This window comes from Arachis duranensis, chromosome 3 (genome assembly GCF_000817695.3).
Source record: "Arachis duranensis cultivar V14167 chromosome 3, aradu.V14167.gnm2.J7QH, whole genome shotgun sequence".
NCBI lineage: Eukaryota > Viridiplantae > Streptophyta > Magnoliopsida > Fabales > Fabaceae > Arachis > Arachis duranensis.
In genome coordinates, this window is record NC_029774.3 from 102620463 (window position 1) to 102639228 (window position 18766).

At 40.4% G+C, this 18766-nt stretch overlaps 1 protein-coding gene across 1 annotated transcript in view; it reads left to right on the top strand.

Annotated features, from left to right (window-relative positions):
* LOC107479934 (uncharacterized) overlaps positions 1–1478 on the top strand; it is a gene marked incomplete in the record, with an annotated part of 2805 nt that extends 1327 nt beyond the window's left edge. Inside the window, 4 exon segments of the mRNA XM_052258605.1 lie at positions 1–232; positions 319–450; positions 546–721; positions 1086–1478. Of these exon segments, the coding sequence (XP_052114565.1) occupies positions 1–232; positions 319–450; positions 546–721; positions 1086–1209 (664 nt within the window).
* Positions 1479–18766: the final 17288 nt, after the last annotated feature.

The following is an 18766-nucleotide window of genomic DNA, read 5'->3' on the forward strand; positions in this document are numbered from 1 at the left end:
GTTTATTTGCATCTTTGATGCTTTTGCTCATGAGTTAGAGCAGAAACTGGGAAAGAAACCTTCTTACTTGGTTCAAGGAACCTTGTACCCTGATGTGATCGAATCCTGTCCGCCCCCTGGAAGTGGGAGAACCCATTCCCATACCATCAAGAGCCATCACAATGTTGGTGGTCTCCCAAAGGACATGAAGTTGAAGCTTATTGAACCTCTTAAACTACTATTCAAGGATGAGGTGTGAATTTTGAACCATTTGTTTCTTCTTTCCATGAGCTTGGATGCACGTCTTATGTATTGATATTTTGATTCCCATATTTAAAGGTTCGTCAATTAGGGAAGATCTTAAATGTTCCTGAGGGCTTTCTAAAACGCCACCCATTCCCTGGCCCTGGTCTTGCAGTGAGAGTTTTAGGTGATGTTACAGAAGGAGATGCCTTAGAAATTCTCCGACAGGTATGTGTAGTTAGTTTTTGCTTTCTTTTTTTTAAGGTCTTGATGCAAATCTGTTTATGATACTCAGATCTCAAGTACAAATATAAATTTTCCAGGTTGATGAGATCTTCATTCAGTCAATCAAGGATGCGGGGCTTTACGATGAAATATGGCAAGCCTTTGCAGTTTTCTTGCCAATACGATCTGTTGGAGTTCAAGGTGATCAGAGAACACATTCCCATGTTGTTGCGCTCCGAGCTGTTACAAGTCAAGACGGAATGACCGCTGATTGGTAAGATTTCAAGTTATTACATTGTGCGTTCTCATTTATTTATTATATATCTCAAATTAATACACTCTGCTCCATTTGCAGAATATATCAAAGTTATGCTGTGCTGCAGCATAGCTTTTTTATTTATTTTATTCCTTTCATGCTTCTGCCAGAATATATTGAATATGATATGTTATCCTTATTCTTATTCTGCCCTTCAATGTTTAACTATTACACGTTTCCGAGACTCCTTACTTAAGAACATTTAAATACATAAAAAGTTTGATATGCTTTAGGGAAGTGTTTTTTTAACTGTGTTATCATCTCTATGCGGAAATACATAATCTCTAATTTAGTGGTTACTACTTTATGAAATGAAACTTAGGTACTACTTTGAGCACAAGTTCCTCGATGATGTAGCAAGAAAGATTTGTAATGGTGTGCGTGGTGTAAACCGAGTTGTGCAAGACATTACCTCAAAGCCACCATCAACAATTGAATGGGAATAACATGTTATATGTAAATGGTGGATTACACTGTATAAAAGTAGCGAGGTAAAGGAATTGATTGGAGAGGGAATCACAACTAAAAAGTTGTATATTCGCCAAGTTATTGGCTATTTACTCATTCAATTTTCTTTCCTTCTTTGGATGGAATTTTTCTTTAGGGAGATTGTTGTGGTTTTTGGGATCCCTGTAGCTAGATATGATTAGAACCAATCAAACTTTGTGATTTATCTTATGAATCAATTATATCAATCAATCTGCATTTGTTTTCATTTCGGCCCCAAAGGACTACAAGCGTATAAATGGTCGACCAAATATCTCTATGCTGTAATACAGTAAATTAGTTGTCAATGACCAAAAATGAAAGAAAGAATTGAATTGGTTAGATGGAATGCTTGAACATTTGAATTCATATTCTTTTCCCACTCAAAACTGGGCTTCTCGGTCTTTGTATTCTTGTCTTGCACTAGAAGAAACAAAAGCACATCATTTATATTTTTAAATGGCCGATTATAGTTCGGGGAAAGAAAAAACGATATAAGTCAGACTCAAAATTATTAAAAAGTTTGTCAATAGTCAATAGACAGAAACCAAACGGTGAATGCACGGATAAAAAATAAAAAATTTCAGGTGAAATTACGATCATTTCAAGGGTCACAGGTCCACAATACTTGTCAAGTGAACTAATTGCAATGCCCAAGTCAGAAAATATCAATCAATTTTTAATTTTTTTTAATTCATATTAAGTTAATAACAAATTAACATCTAAATGAATATTTGAAATTAGTCAAATTACACAACAGAAAACCATCTAAAATCTCATTGAAAAGAACTTTAAAAAACAGATAAAAACTTGTTAGATTTATTTAGAAAATATCTAAAATAAAAAAACCTAACATACGTAAAAAAAAACCTTAAAAACGTAATTAAAAAAAATCCAAAAATATTAATGGATCTAAAGGAGAGGGAAGAGTAACAGAGGAAGAAGCAAAAGCGGAAACAAAAACATGATGTGGCTAAGGAGAAAAAAAGAGTAGAAGCATCGGTGTAACGACTCAACTTTCGGTATGGCATGATTATATTAGAGTCAAGCGTTACTAACTTGCCTTTCTATTTTGTAACAATAATATATTTTATGAGTCCGTTACCTTGTTAAAACGTTATCGTTTTTACGGGTAAATTTTAAAAAAATGTTTACGGAACATATAGCAAGTCATTCATAACAAATATCGACAGAAATATAAATACAACTAAAGCAACAAATAATCAAACTCATAATATAAATTATATACAATGTCATACACAATTTAGTTAGTTCATACCTGTTCTGAGGGTTACCTGAAACTGTAGGTCGATCTTGGACGAGATCTTCGGTACTTGGTCGGAGCTGTTGTATCTGACCTGTTGACGGTGGCTGGAGTTGCTGTGTCCGACTTGTTGAACATGGTGGTGGTGCTGATCCTTCGTTCCTGGAGGGTGGGGGGTACCCGCAAGGGACTCCGATGCTTAAGTTAGCAAGGGTATTAAGCAGGTATTGAGTAGAATCAGAGTATGAGTTTATACTTGGGTGCTCCAGTGTATTTATAATGGCATAGAGTGACCTTCTTAGATAAGATAAGTTAGTTATCTTATCTTATCTTTAATTGAGGTCATCTTATCTTTCAAGGGAACCGCCCTTCTCTCTGTAGGCTTGGGCTGCCTTAGGATTTGGGGCGTGTTCCTCCGTTTGGGCCCTCTATTTGAGCCTTCTTGTGATTTGGCCGACCTCTTTGAGAAGAGGTCGGGTCCTCTTGACCTTAAAGAGGTCGGTCGCTTTGTCTGTAGAACATCCCGGGTCGGAGAGCTCGACCCAGGGTATGAACAGTACCCCTGCTCGGGCTCGGTCTTTATTTGGAGGTAGAGTCTTAGTTTTTAGGACTTCGAACCTTCAGGTGAAGCCGAACTTGAGTATTTTGTCGATTTCGCCCTTGTAGGTGTTCCTTTTTTGAATGCAGAACGTTTCGCTTCCTTTTGAAAACGCGCGCTTTGGATTAACGTCCTGGCGTTGGGAACGTGCGAGGGTTTTTAATGCCCTATTAATTGGTTTTTGATGCTCCGTTTTCTCTAGGTCTCTTTGTTTTTGAACTTCATATCTAAAAAACGGTTTCTTTTCTTCGTAACCTTCTTTCTCTCTTTTCTTGTTTTGTGATTTTCTCATTTCTGTGACGTTTGCTTGGCGATCATTTGGTGTTTGTTTTTGGAGTGCGATCATCTTCTTCAGTGCTTCCTCTTTTCTTCAGGTTGGTTCTTTTCCCTGCTTCTTTATTTGCTTTGGAATGTGATTCTTCAATAAAGTTTCGATTTTGCCTGTATCTATGTTGGAAAGCCTGAATCTTTTCGTATTGCCATGCTTGACTGCCGTTGTGATGTACATGTTCTGGTCCTCTTTTCGCCCTTCCGTTTAGTGTCTCTAGGGTTTTGCATGTTGCCGCTGCTTGAAAAAGGTTGTTCCTTTAGTGGTTTTAGGTTCTGTTGGTAGTTTCTCTTTTGGTGAAGATGATGTTTTCTTTGATGATTTCTGCTTTGGTTGTTGTTTCTGGTTTGAAAGGGGAACGTTGTTGTTGGGGTGTGAATCTTGTAAATCTCCTTGGATTCTTGTATTGTTTGTAAATCTCCTTGGGTTCTTGTATTGTGGCTTGCCCCCAAATGGTGCCCCAAAATTTTCAACGTAAGTCCTGGGGACTCCTTTTGTTGCTTGTAATGTACTGGGTTGTGTGGTCGAGTTATTTTGCTGCTATCCGAGATGTGTTTTAGTAATCCGATATTCTTTTCTTTATTGTAGGACTAGTTGGTCTTATGGCTTCTCGCAAGAATATTGTTGAGACGTCTTCCCGAGTCCCTGAGGGCATGACCGATTGGGTAGATTCCACGGTTCTTCTATGTCTTTCAGTGGTGGATTCCGACTTCTGTAGAGAGCTGTGAAAACACCATAGGGTCTGTGGTAGTGGTGCCCAGGAAGGGAATTACGAGCTGGTAGCGCCTGATTCCAACGAGAGAGTTTGTTTTCCTACTTCTGTTGAGGGGGAGCGTCCCTACTTTTATGCTTATGAATACTTCTTTAGTCTGTTGGACATTACTTTTCCTTTTTCCGCTTTTGAGACCAACCTGTTGTGGTCTTGTAACATTGCTCCATCCCAGCTTCATCCCAATTCGTGGGGTTTTATAAAAATTTTTCAGTTGCTGTGTCAAGAGTTAGGCATCAAGCCTTCTCTAACTCTTTTCCTCTATTTGTTTGTTTCGGCCAAGCTTGGGGCCTCTTCAAAAAAGAAAGCTTCTTGGGTTTCCTTTAGATCTGCCCAAGGGCACAAGGTCTTTGCCATGTATGATGAGTCCTTTAAGGATTTTAAAAACTATTTCTTTAAAGTACGAGCTATCGAGGGGGTTCGCCCCTTTTTTCTTGATGAAAATGATGAACCTGCTTTTCCTCTTGAGTGGCAAAAGAATGTCATAGTGTCTCAGTATACTTGGGAGATGTTGGACGGGGTCGAACAGGCCTTTGTGAGTGTATTGGAGGATATTTGGGGGGAGCCTCCGCATCTGGATACTAAGAAATTTCTGCGGGACCCTTCTTTGGTCCGAAAAGTGTTGGGTATTGACTGACGTGCTATTTTATTCTATTTTATCCCTGTGATCCATGACTTTTATTTGCTGATTCTATTTTTTCTGTTTTTCAGAAATGTCAAAAAATAACGACTCCATGAAGGCTTTCAAAAAAGCCAGGAAGGCAGCCGCTGCACAAAACATCTTGGTCAAGGCGGCAGGGGAGGGATCTTCTCAAACCACCATGAAACCGCCTATACCAGGTTCCCCTGGGCAGAGGAGGGTGATCCCTACTCCTCGGGTTCACCTGGTAGATCCTCCACAACTTCTACTGCTGCTTCTGGTGCTCATTCCTCAAAAAAGCAGAAAACAAATGAGCCCTTTAACCTGGATGCCCCGGATTTTGATGCTGTCGAGTTTGTCGACCAGCAAGTTGCCCCTTACGGTGCGCTTTCTATGGATGACGTGTCCCTTCTTCAGTATTTAGACTTCATCACCAGAAACAGTATGAAGATGGCACATATGGGTGCGGCTAATTTCCGAACTGTTCAGGGTATCCCGATTCATGCTACGAAGTCTTTCATGGAAGAGGCTAAATCGGAGTTTGATCGGATCAAGGGTCTGAAGGAGGAATTAGAGGTGAAGTTGGCGAAGGTAGAAAAAGAACTGGAGGGTGAGAAGGCTAGCTCTATTGCCTTGGCGGCTTCTTTAAAGTTGGCTGAGGACATGGCATTGAAGCACAAGGATAGCTATGTCTCAGCTTATAGGGAGTTGGTGCATCTCCGAGATGACTTGGAAACTTCTCGGGTTAATTATGCCGAGCTCCAGGGTCACCTTGTGGGAAGCGTGACTGCCGCCTATGAGAACCTGATGGAGCAGTTCCAGATTGTTGCCCCTGATGCCGATTTGACTCTCGTTAGTCTTGATAACGTAGTAAAGGATGGCAAGATTCTCCCAGATGATCCCGATATTGACATTGAACCTCCTCCTGCACCTTCTCTTAAAGCTTCTGCTATGCTGGTTTCTTCAGCCCCCTCGACCGTAGTTGAGCCAGATCCTGATTGTCAGATCTTGAATCGAGGCGACGGGACAGTGGATGCGGTGCCTCTCCAGACTCGTCCTCCTTCACCTCATGTTGATGCCACTAGTGGAGGACCTCCGAATTCTCTTTAATTATCTTTGGTATACTTTGGTATAGCCCAGCCTGTGGGCTTTTGAACTTTTTATTTTGTAAAGCCTGCTTCTGACTTTGAGTACTTCTCCAGTTGCTTTCGCTTTAGCAACTTTATTTTCGTTAAACAAAGTAGTCACCAGACTTGATGGTTTCTTGAGTTTGTTACTGCGACTTTTTGTTTGCTTTATGTTTGTAGCCTGACTTCTTGTTAAGTCTGAATCCACCTTGTGTGTTGGTCTTCTTTCTTTGTCCTGAAGTTATCTTCAACAATCCATTTCTGTTGGACCTTTTCTGAGGTCTCTTATTAGGATTTGCTTTTTGAGGTTTTCGGGTGGCCATCATGTCGAGCTTTTTATGAGTCCCTTCTGTAATTCTCCTACCTGGTCCTTGTTCAATTCTCTTTTCAGAGATTACTTGATAACTCTTTGTCTTTTGTGCCGACTTCGTCATGTCGGGTTCTTCTGAGTTATTTTCTGCAGCTTTATTTTTCCGGACCGACTTTGTCACGTCGAGTCGAGTTACTTGATAATCCTCTTTTTTGGACCTTATTTTAGGTCTCTTTCAGGGATCGTCTTTTTGTAACTTTATCTTTCTGGGCCGACTTTGTCACGTCGAGCCCTTGTCGAGTTACTTGATAATCCTCTTTTTTGGACCTTGTTTTAAGTCTCTTTCAGGGACTATCTTTTTGTAACTTTATCTTTTCGGGCCGACTTTGTCACGTCGAGCCCTTGTCGAGTTACTTGATAATCCTCTTTTTTGGACCTTGTTTTAGGTCTCTTTCAGGGACTATCTTTTTGTAACTTTATCTTTCTGGGCCGACTTTGTCACGTCGAACCCTTGTCGAGTTACTTGATAATCCTCTTTTTTGGACCTTGTTTTAGGTCTCTTTCAGGGACTATCTTTTTGTAACTTTATCTTTCCGGGCCGACTTTATCACGTCGAGCCCTTGTCGAGTTACTTGATAATCCTCTTTTTTGGACCTTGTTTTAGGTCTCTTTCAGGGACTATTCTTTTTGTAACTTTATCTTTCTGGGCCGACTTTGTCACGTCGAGTCCTTGTCGAGTTACTTGATAATCCTCTTTTTTGGACCTTGTTTTAGGTCTCTTTCAGGGACTATCTTTTTGTAACTTTATCTTTCCAGGCCGACTTTGTCACGTCGAGCCCTTGTCGAGTTACTTGATAATCCTCTTTTTTGGACATTGTTTTAGGTCTCTTTCAGGGACTATCTTTTTGTAACTTTTTTTAGGAGTCCGACTTCATCATATCGGGCTCTTCGAAGTTATAGTAATCATCTTTTATAGGGTTGGCCAGACCTCTTTCCAGGGCTTTACTTATAACTTGGGTTGTTGTGGTTGGTCTGACTCTTCGTGTCGGCCAACCTTTAAGTTATTTTATAGCAATCCACTTTATTAGGACCTCGTCAGGTCCTTTCTATGGATCACTTTATATAACTTCTTGTATTATTCTTGTTCTCATCTTTGCCGATTTTATAGAATTTGGATTTTTAGTCCTTGTTTTTGTCGTGATCGCGTAGTGAATTTGGTTTTCACTTTTTGTCGATCTGTAGCTTTATAATCGGGCAATGAATGTTTTTAGAATAATACGACTTGATCGTTTGTAGAGAATCTGAACAAATTTTATTAAAAAGAATGCAAATATTCATGAGGAGTTAACTTCCTAAGTCGGGTGATTTGTAAGTCTTGTTGGGGCGTCTCGTTAAAAAACCTTTTTCAGGAAAAAAAGTGCGCTTCGTCCAAGATCTTTTATCATCCCTAGCTATAGTACCTTCTCAGGTTGCAGGCGTGCCATGATCTAGGAAGCTCTCGACCGTCGAGTTCGGAAAGTTTGTAGTAGCCCTTTCCCAATACTTCTATGACTCGGAAGGGTCCTTTCCAGTTTGCTGCCAGCTTTCCTTCTCCGGGTTGAGTTGTTCCTATGTCGTTTCGGATTAGGATAAGGTCGTTTTCAACAAAGGCTCACTATATTACTTTTCGGTTATATCTGGAGGCCATTTGTCTTTTTAACGCCTCTTCCCTTATTCGAGCTTTCTCTCGGATTTTTGGAAGTAAATCGAGCTCTTCCCTTTGAAGTTGGGAATTGACTTTTTCGCTAAAATGAATTACTCTGGGTGATCCTTCTTTGACCTCCACTGGGATCATTGCCTACATTCCGTAAGCTAATCGGAAGGGTTACTCTTTTGTCGTGGAATATGGAGTCGTTCGATACGCCCATAGGACTTGTGGGAGTTCCTCAGCCCAGGCTCCCTTTGCATCCTATAATCTCTGTTTTATCCCTGCTAATATAACTTTGTTAGCAGCTTCGGCTTGCCCATTGGCTTGAGGGTGCTCAACAGAGGTGAATTGTTGCTTTATATTTAGGTCGGCCGCTAGTTTTCTAAAGCCTGTGTCTGTGAACTGGGTACCATTGTCTGTAGTGATGGAGTATGGGACTCCAAACCTTGTGACGATGTTTCTATATAGGAATTTCCGACTTCTTTGAGCTGTGGCATTAGGTAGGGGTTCTGCCTCGATCCATTTTGTGAAGTAGTCTATTCCTACTATGAGGAATTTGACTTGTCCTGACCTTTGAGGGAAAGGTCCGAGGAGATCGAGTCCCTATTTTGCAAATGGCCAAGGTGAGGTTACGCTGATGAGCTCCTCTGGCAGAGCGGTGTGGAAGTTAGCATGCTTTTGACAAGGCGAACATGTCTTTACGAATTCTGTGGCCTCTTTTTGTAGAGTTGGCCAATAGAATCCTGTCCGAAGTACTTTTTTGGCTAGTGCTTGCGCTCCGAGATGATTGCAACAAATGCCACTGTGTACTTCTTCTAGGATATCCTTAGTGCTGGAAGTCGGCACGCATTTTAGCATTGGTGTTGAAATCCCTCTTTTGTATACAGTATTGTTTATGATGGTGTAGTATTGTGCTTCCCGTTTTAACCTCTTTGCCTCTTTCTCATCTGTAAGGAGGGCCTCTGTCGTGAGGTAATTAATTATAGGGGTCATCCATCCCTGATCGCGACCTGTTATGCCTAGGATCTTTTCTTCATCTGATATTGATGGCTTCTGTGGAGTTTCTTGGATAAGGCTTCTATTGTTGCCTCTTGGTTTGGTGCTGGCTAGTTTTGAGAGTGCATCGGCCCGGGCATTCTATTCTCGAGGTATGTGTCGGATCTCATACTCTCCGAGTTGTCCGAGCTGTTCCTTGGTTTTGTCCAAGCACTTTTCATAGTGGGATCTTTGGTTTGGTAGCTTCCTGTTATTTGTGAAGTGACTACTTGTGAGTTGCTGAAGATGATAAGTTTTTGAGCTTCCAACTCCCCAGCCAGCTTTAAACCAGCTAATAGTGCCTCATATTTCGCTTGATTGTTTGAGGCAGGGAACCCAAATTTGATGGAGAGTTCGATTTGGGTCCCCTGGTCGCTTTCAAGTATGACACCTGCGCCACTTCCCGTTTTGTTCACGGAGCCATCCACATATAGATTCCATACTACGGGGATTTTCGGTGTGTCCATAAATTCTGCAATGAAGTCGGCCAGATATTGAGATTTGATGGCCGTCCGTGCTTCGTATTGAAGGTCAAATTCGGACAACTCGACTACCCATTGCAAGATTCTGCCTGCAAATTCTGTTTTCTGTAAGATTCTTTTTATGGGCTGGTTGGTCCAAACTTTAATGGTGTGAGACTGAAAGTATGGACGAAGTCGTCGAGATGTTATTATGAGAGCGTAAGCGAATTTTTCTATTTTCTGATAGTTCTGTTCGGACCCTTGTAATGCTTTGCTGATAAAGTATATGGGTTGTTGCCCACTGTTGTTTTCTCGGACCAGTGCTGAGGCTATTGCCCGATTTCCTACTGCGAGGTACAAGATGAGTGGTTCTCCTTCTCGTGGCTGACCTAATATAGGTGGTTGTCCCAGAAAATTTTTGAAGTCTTGGAAGGCTTTCTCACATTCAACTGTCCATTCAAACTCCTTTCCCTTCCTTAGAGTGGTGTAGAAGGGGAGAGATCGTATTGCTGATCCCGGCAGGAATCTGGACAAGGCCGCCAACCGCCCGTTGAGTTGCTGTACCTCTTTGATACAAGTCGGGCTTTTCATGTCGAGTACGGCCCTGCACTTGTCCGGGTTCACTTCGATTCTTCTCTGTGTGATCATAAAACCCAAGAATTTACCAGCTTCCACTACGAATGTACATTTCGTGGGATTGAGTCGCATGCCATGTCGTCTTATGGTGTTAAATACTTGTGTCAGGTCGGATAGTAACATCTCTCCATTTTGCATCTTCACTAGCATGTTGTCCACGTAGACCTCCATGATCTTTCTGATGTGATCCGAAAAAACTTTGTTCATTAGCCTTTGGTAAGTGGCTCCTACGTTTTTGAGACTGAAAGGCATAACGATGTAGCAGTAATTTGCCTTTGGGGTCAGGAAAGAGGTTTTTTCTTGGTCGGGTGGGTACATTAGGATTTGGTTATATCCCGAGTATGCGTCCATAAAGGAGAGGTATTTGTATCCAGAGGAAGCATCTACCAGTGCGTCGATGTTTGGGAGTGGATAAGGATCTTTCGAGCAAGCTTTGTTGAGATCGGTATAGTCGGTGCACATTCTCCACTTTCCATTTGACTTTTTTACCAAAATGACATTAGCAAGCCATAGCGAGTATTTGACTTCTCTTATGAAGCCTACCTCCAGTAGAGCTCGTACCTGTTTTTCCACTGCTTGAAAGCGTTCTGGTCCTAGCTTTCTGCGCCTTTGTTGTACCGGCCGAGATCCTGGGTAGACTGCTAGCTTGTGGCACATTAGTTTGGGATTTATGCCTGGCATATCTGCGGCCTTCCACGCAAAGAGGTCGGCGTTGTCGCGTAGGAACTGTATGAGTGATTTTTTTATGTCCCCTTTTAGGAGTATGCCGATGTTGGTTGTTTGGTCTGGGGTGTTCCCGATCTGGATTTTCTCTACTCCTTCAGGTTGTGGGCGGAGCTCTTCCCGCCTCCGAACTCCTCGGAGCTCGATTGTATGGAATTCTTCTCCTCTGCCTCTGAGGTTTAGACTCTCGTTGTAACAATGGCGCGCCATCTTCTGATCTGCCTTTACTGTGGCTATTCCTTCGGCGGTTGGGAACTTCATGCATAGATGCGGGGTCAAGATTATTGCGCCGAGTTGATTTAGCGTTGCCCGACCTATTAGGGCATTGTAGGCTGAGCTTACGTCAACGACGATGTAATCTATTTTGAGTGTCTTTGACTGACTTCCCTTTCCAAAAGTTGTGTGGAGCGAGATGTATCCCATTGGTTGAACCGGGGTGTCTCCTAATCCGAACAGGCTGTCTGGATATGCTCTGAGTTCTTTTTCTTCCAAGCCAAGTTTGTCGAAAGCGGTTTTGAATAAGATATCGGCAGAGCTCCCCTGGTCTATCAGTGTGTGATGAAGATTTGCGGTTGCCAGTATAATAGTGATGACCATGGGATTGTCATGCCCTATCGCGATGCCGGATGTGTCTTTGATGAGCGGGTATTTTATACGCTTTTTGGGGGTAATTTCATGTAGATTTTAGCATGTTTTTTATTAGGTTTTAATAAAATTTTATTAGTTTTTAAGCAAAAATCATACTTCTGGACTTTACTATGAGTTTGTGTGTTTTTCTGTGATTTCAGGTATTTTCTGGCTGAAATTGAGGGAGCTGAGCAAAAATCTAATTTAGGCTGAAAAAGGACTGCTGATGCTGTTGGATTCTGACCTCCCTGCACTCGGAATGGATTTTTTGGAGCTACAGGTGTCCAATTGGCGCGCTCTCAATTGGGTTCGAAAGTAGACATCTAGGAATTTTCAGCAATATATAATTGTCCATAATTTGCGTGAAGATAGACGATGTAAACTGGCATTCAACGCCAGTTTCATGTTGCAGTCTGGCGTCCAGCGCCAGAAACAGGTTACAAGTTGGAGTTCAACACCAAAAACACGTTACAACCTGGCGTTCAACTCCAGAAACAGCCCAGGCACGTGAGAAGCTTAAGTCTCAGCCCCAGCACACACCAAGTGGGGCCCCAGAAGTGGATTTCTGCACCAATTATCTGAGTTTACTCATTTTCTGTAAACTAGGTTACTAGTTTAGTATTTAAACAAATTTTAGAGACTTATTTTGTATCTCATGACATTTTTAGATCTGAATTTTATACTCTTTGATGGCATGAGTCTCTAAACTCCGTTGTTAGGGGTGAGGAGCTCTGCAGCGTCTCGATAAATTAATGCAATTATTTCTATTTTTTAGTAATTCAAACTGATAATTATAATTGATCTCCTGACTAAGAATAATAAAATAAACATAGCTTGCTTCAAACCAACAATCTCCATGGGATTCGACCCTTACTCACGTAAGGTATTACTTGGACGACCCAGTGCACTTGCTGGTTAGTTGTGCGGATTGCAAAAGTGTGATTGCAATTTCGTGCACCAAGTTTTTGGCGCTGTTGCCGGGGATTGTTTGAGTTTGAACAACTAAAGGTTTGTTTTGTTGCTTAGATTCGGAGTAGAGTATTGTTGCTATAGAGTCATTAAATTTGAGTCCTTTAATTTCTTTTAAAAAATTTTTCAAAAATATTATTTTTCTTTATCAATTTTTAATTTTTTTTCTCGTGGGTTTAGTGTCTTGTTCTAAGTTTGGTGTCAATTGCATATTTTATATTTTCCTTTGAAATTTTCGAAGTTGTGTTCTTTGATCTTCAAGTTGTTCTTGTTTATTTTTCTTGTTTGATCTTTAGTCTTTCTTGTTCTGTGTCGTTTCTTGTTTTTCTTGTTCTTTTCCAAAGCATTAGTCTTCAAAAAGGAATTTATTTTTAGTTAGTGAAAATACCTCTTCAAAACAAGTGTTACCTTTACTGCCCAATTGGCTAGAGTGTTGGTCTATGTTCTTGGTAATTGGGTATCTTTTTTAAAATCTTTTTCAAAAATAATTTTTCTTTGATTAAATCTTGTGCCAAACTTTAAGTTTGGTATTTTCTTGTTAATCTTTCTTTAATTTTCGAAAATTTTATTGTGGTTTTCTAAAAATTTTAAATTTGGTGTTCTTTCTTTTGTTCTTGTTGTTCTTGTAATTCTTCAAGGTGTTCTTGAGTCTTCCTTGTGTTTTGATCTTAAAATTTTTAAGTTTGGTGTTCCTTGGTGTTTTCCCTCCAAAATTTTCGAAAACAAGGAGCATTAGATCTAAAAATTTTAAGTCTTGTGTCTTTTGTGTGTTTTTCTCTTTCATCATAAAATTAAAAATTCAAAAAAATATATTTTCTAACTATTTTTAAGCCATTTTTTTCGAATTTTTTTATCAAAATTCAGATTTTAATTTTAAAATTTTTCAAATCTTATCCTTTTAAGATTTTTTTAAAAAAAATATATTTTAATTATATCTTTTTCAAAAATATCCTAACCACTTTCTCTCTCCTCACTTTTTCAAAAATCTTCATAAAATATTTTTAAATTCTTTTTTATTTTATTTTTATTTTTATTTTTAATTTTTATCATTTTTATTTTATTTTATTATTATTATTTCGAAATTTTTTTTAATAAAATAAATAAAATTTAAATCCACATTACCTCCTTTATTCCAACATGGACCTAAGTGGAATTGAACAGTCCAAAAGGACTCTGGGGTCATATGCTAACCCCACTACTGCTTCATATGGGAGTAGTATATGTATACCCTTCATTGGAGTTAGTAGTTTTGAGTTGAATCCTCAGCTCATTATCATGGTGCAGCAAAGCTGTCAGTATTCCGGTCTTCCACAAGAAGAACCTACAGAGTTTTTGGCACAATTTTTATAAATTGCTGACACAGTACATGATAAGGAAGTATATCAGGATGTCTATAGATAATTACTGTTTCCATTTGCTGTAAAAGACCAAGCTAAGAGGTGGTTAAATAACCAACCTAAGGACAGCATAAAGACATGGAAACAGCTGTCAGAAAAATTCCTGAATCACTATTTTCCTCCAAAACGGATGACACAGCTAAGACTGAGTATCCAAGGCTTTAAACAAGGAGATAATGAATCCCTTTATGATGCCTGGGAGAGATACAGAGAGATGCTAAGAAAATGCCCCTCTGAAATATTTTCAGAGTGGGTGCAGTTAGACATCTTCTACTATGGGCTTACAGAAAAAGCTCAGATTTCTCAAGACCATTCAGCTGGTGGATCTATACATATGAGAAAGACAATAGAAGAAGCTCAAGAGCTTATTGATACAGTTACCAGAAATCAGCATCTGTACTTAAACAGTGAACCTTCCATCAACGAAGAAGCTAAAACAATAACTGCTGAACTCAGTCCTGTGGAACAAGTTACTGAATTCAATCAGCAACTGGATTTTCTAACAAAACAGCTGGCCGAATTCAAGGAGATACTACAAGAAACAAGAATGGCTAATATAAATATGGAAGTCCAGTTGAAGCAAACAGAACAACAATTATCAAAACAAATAACAGAATAGTGCCAAGCAGTTCAATTAAGAAGTGGGAAAACATTAAATACCTCACTTCAAGATAGCAGGAAGCCAAGAAATGAGCAAACTACCCAAAATCCCTCTGAGGACAGTAAGATCCCAGAGAGGAATAATTCTGGAGCTCAGACGCCAGAAAATGGGTGGGAAGCTGGCGTTGAACGCCCAAACCATTTTCAGTCCTGGCGTTCAATGCCAGAAACAAGCAAGGAATTGGCGTTGAACACCCAGAGGAAGCACAGTTCTGGCGTTCAGACGCCAGAAACAAGTAAGGAGTTGGCGTCTAACGCCACTCCAGCTTCCACCCCTGGCATTCGAATGCCAGTGGGGGATCAGACACATACAAGTGCTGATAATAACCCTTCTAAAAAGGCTTCCCAACCCACATCTATAGGCAATAAACCTGCATAAACTAAGGTTGAGGAATACAAAGCCAAAATGCCTTATCCTCAGAAACTCCGCCAAGCGGAACAGGATAAGCAATTTGCCCACTTTGCAGACTATCTCAGGACTCTTGAAATAAAGATTTTGTTTGCAGAGGAACTTGAGCAAATACCCTCTTATGCTAAGTTCATGAAAGAGATCTTAAGTCATAAGAAGGATTTGAGGGAAATTGAAAAAGTTTACCTCACTGAAGAATGCAGTGCAGTCATTCTGAAAAGCTTACCTGAGAAGCTTAAAGATCTGAGAAGCTTTATGATACCATGCACATTAGAAGGTACTTGTACCAAGCAAGCTCTATGTGATCTTGGAGCAAGTATTAACCTAATACCTGCAGCTACTATCAAAAAGCTTGGGTTGACTGATGAAATTAAACCAACCCAGATATGTCTCCAACTTGCTGATGGCTCCATTAAATACCCATCAGCATGATTAAAGACATGATTGTCAAGGTTGGGCCATTTGCCTTTCCCACTGACTTTGTGGTGCTAGAAATGGAGGAGCATAAGAGTGCAACTCTCATTCTGGGAAGACCTTTCCTAGCAACTGGCCGAACCCTTATTGATGTTCAAAAAGGGGAAGTAACCCTGAGAGTCAATGAGGATGAGTTCAAGTTGAATGTTGTCAAAGCCATGCAGTATCCAGACACCCAAAATGACTGCATGAGCATTGATATTATTGACTCTCTGGTAAAGAAAGTCAATATGGCTGAGAGTCTTGAATCAGAGCTAGAGGATATCTTTAAAGATGTTCAGCCTGATCTGGAGGAACCAGAGAGAGTAATAGAACCTCTGAAAATTCCTCAGGAAGAGGAGAAACCTCCCAAACCCGAGCTCAAACCATTACCACCATCCCTGAAATATGCATTTCTGGGAGAAGGTGATACCTTTCCTGTAATCATAAGCTCTACCCTAGAGCCACAAGAAGAGGAAGCACTAATTCAAGTGCTAAGGACACACAAGACAGCTCTTGGGGTGGTCCATCAGTGATCTTAAGGGCATTAGCCCAGCCAGATGCATGCACAAGATCCTATTGGAGGGTGACGCTAAGCCAGTGGTTCAACCACAAAGGCGGCTGAATCCAGCCATGAAGGAGGTGGTGCAGAAAGAGGTCACTAAATTACTAGAGGCTAGGATTATTTATCCTATTTCTGATAGCCCCTGGGTAAGCCCTGTCTAAGTCGTCCCTAAGAAAGGTGGCATGACAGTGGTCCATAATGAAAAAAATGAATTGGTTCTTACAAGAACAGTTATAGGGTGGTGTATGTGTATTGATTATAGAAGGCTCAATACAGCTACCAGAAAGGATCATTTTCCTTTACCATTCATAGATCAGATGCTAGAAAGACTAGCAGTTCATGAATACTACTGCTTCCTGGATGGATATTCAGGTTATAATCAAATTGCAGTAAATCTTCAGGATCAAGAGAAAACAGCATTCACATGTCCATCTGGAGTATTTGCATACAGAAGGATGCCATTTGGTCTATGCAATGCACCTGCAACCTTTCAAAGGTGCATGCTCTCAATTTTTTTTGATATGGTGGAAAAATTTCTGGAAGTCTTCATAGATGACTTTTCAGTATTTGGAGACTCATTCAACTCCTGTCTTGACCTTCTAGCACTTGTTCTAAACAGGTGCCAAGAGACTAACCTAGTTTTAAACTGGGAGAAATGTCACTTTATGGTGACTGAAGGAATTATCCTTGGACATAAAATTTCGAACAAGGGAATAGAAGTGGATCAAGCTAAGGTAGAGGTAATTGAAAAATTACCACCACCAGCCAATGTTAAGGCAATCAGAAGCTTTCTGGGGCATGCATGATTTTATAGGAGGTTTATAAAGGATTTTTCAAAAATCGCCAAACCTCTAAGTAATCTGCTAGCTGCTGACACGCCATTCATCTTTGATAAGGAGTGTATGTAAGCATTTGAGACTCTGAAAGCTAAGCTGGTCACAGCACCAGTCATCTCTGCACCAGACTGGACATTACCTTTTGAACTGATGTGTGATGCCAGTGACCATGCCATTGGTGTAGTGTTGGGACAAAGGCATGACAAGCTTCTGCACGTCATTTACTATGCCAGTCGTATTTTAAATGACGCACATAAGAACTACACAACCACAGAAAAAGAATTACTTGCAGTGGTTTACGCCATTGACAAGTTCAGATCCTATTTAGTAGGATCAAAAGTGATTGTGTACACTGATCATGCTGCTCTTAAATATCTACTCACAAAGCAAGATTCAAAACCCAGACTCATTGAGACAGAAAAGGGACAGAGAACCAAGTAGCAGATCACCTGTCCCGAATAGAACCAGTAGAAGGGGCGTCCATCCCTCTTATTGAGATCTCTGAAAACTTTCCAGATGAGCAACTCTTTGCCATCCAGGAAGTGCCATGGTTTGCAGACATTGCAAACTACAAGGCAGTGAGATTCATACCCAAAGAGTACAGTAGGCAGTAATCAAAGAAATTGATCACAGATGCAAAATACTATCTTTGGGATGAACCATATCTCTTCAAGATATGTGCAGACGGAGTAATCCGTAGATGTGTGCCTAAAGAAGAAGCACAGAGGATCCTCTGGCACTGCCATGGATCATAGTATGGAGGACATTTTGGAAGTGAGCGAACAGCCACAAGAGTCCTCCAATGTGGCTTCTACTGGCCTACTCTCTATAAAGATTCCCGAGTGTTTGTACTTAATTGTGACAGTTGCCAAAGATCTAGTAATCTGCCTCACAGTTATGCCATGCCTCAACAAGGGATCTTGGAGATTGAGTTGTTTGATGTATGGGGTATTGACTTCATGGGGCCTTTCCCACCATCATACTTAAACACTTATATTCTGGTGGCAGTGGATTATGTACCCAAATGGGTGGAAGCTATTGCAACACCCACTAATGACACTAAGACAGTGTTAAAATTCCTCCAGAAACACATCTTCAGCAGATTTGGTACCCCTAGAGTATTAATCAGTGATGGGGGCACTCATTTCTGTAATAAACAGCTTTACTCTGCTTTGGTTCGTTATGGAGTTAGCCACAGGGTGGCCACTCCATATCATCCACAAACAAATGGGCAAGCTGAAGTCTCAAATACAGAACTCAAAAGAATCCTGGAACGGACTATAATTAACCGTAGAAGGGATTGGGCAAGAAGCTTGGATGATGCTCTGTGGGCATACAGAACAGCATTCAAGACCCCTATAGGGACCTCTCCATACCAGCTTGTGTATGGAAAGGCATGTCACTTGCCAGTGGAATTGGAACATAAGGCCTACTGAGCAACCAGATTCCTAAACCTTGATGCCAAATTAGCTGGAGAAAAACAATTGCTCCAGTTAAATGAGCTAGAGGAATTTAGACTCAATGCTTTTGAGAATGCAAAAATTTACAAAGAGAAAGCAAAAAGATGGCATGATAAGAAATTGTCATCCAGAGTCTTTGAGCCAGGGCAGAAAGTTCTGCTATTTAATTCTAGGCTCAGATTATTCCTCGAGAAATTGAAGTCCCGGTGGAGAGGACCATATGTGATTACAAGTGTGTCACCATACGGATACGTAGAGCTCCAGGATAATGATTCTAACAAAAAGTTCATTGTTAATGGACAAAGAGTCAAACATTATCTTGACAGCAATTTTGAGCAAGAATCCGAGCAAGAATGCTCAAAACTGAGACTTAAATAAAGCTCAGTAATAGTCCAGCTCAAAACAATAAAGAAGCGCTTGTTGGGAGGCAACCCAGCCATTTACAAAGCTTATTTGTTAATTAATTAATTTTTACAAGTATATGTCAAGTATTTTCAAGGTAAAATAGCAACTGCTTAAGTTCACAGAGTTACAGAAGGATTCAGAGGATAAAACAGCAAAAA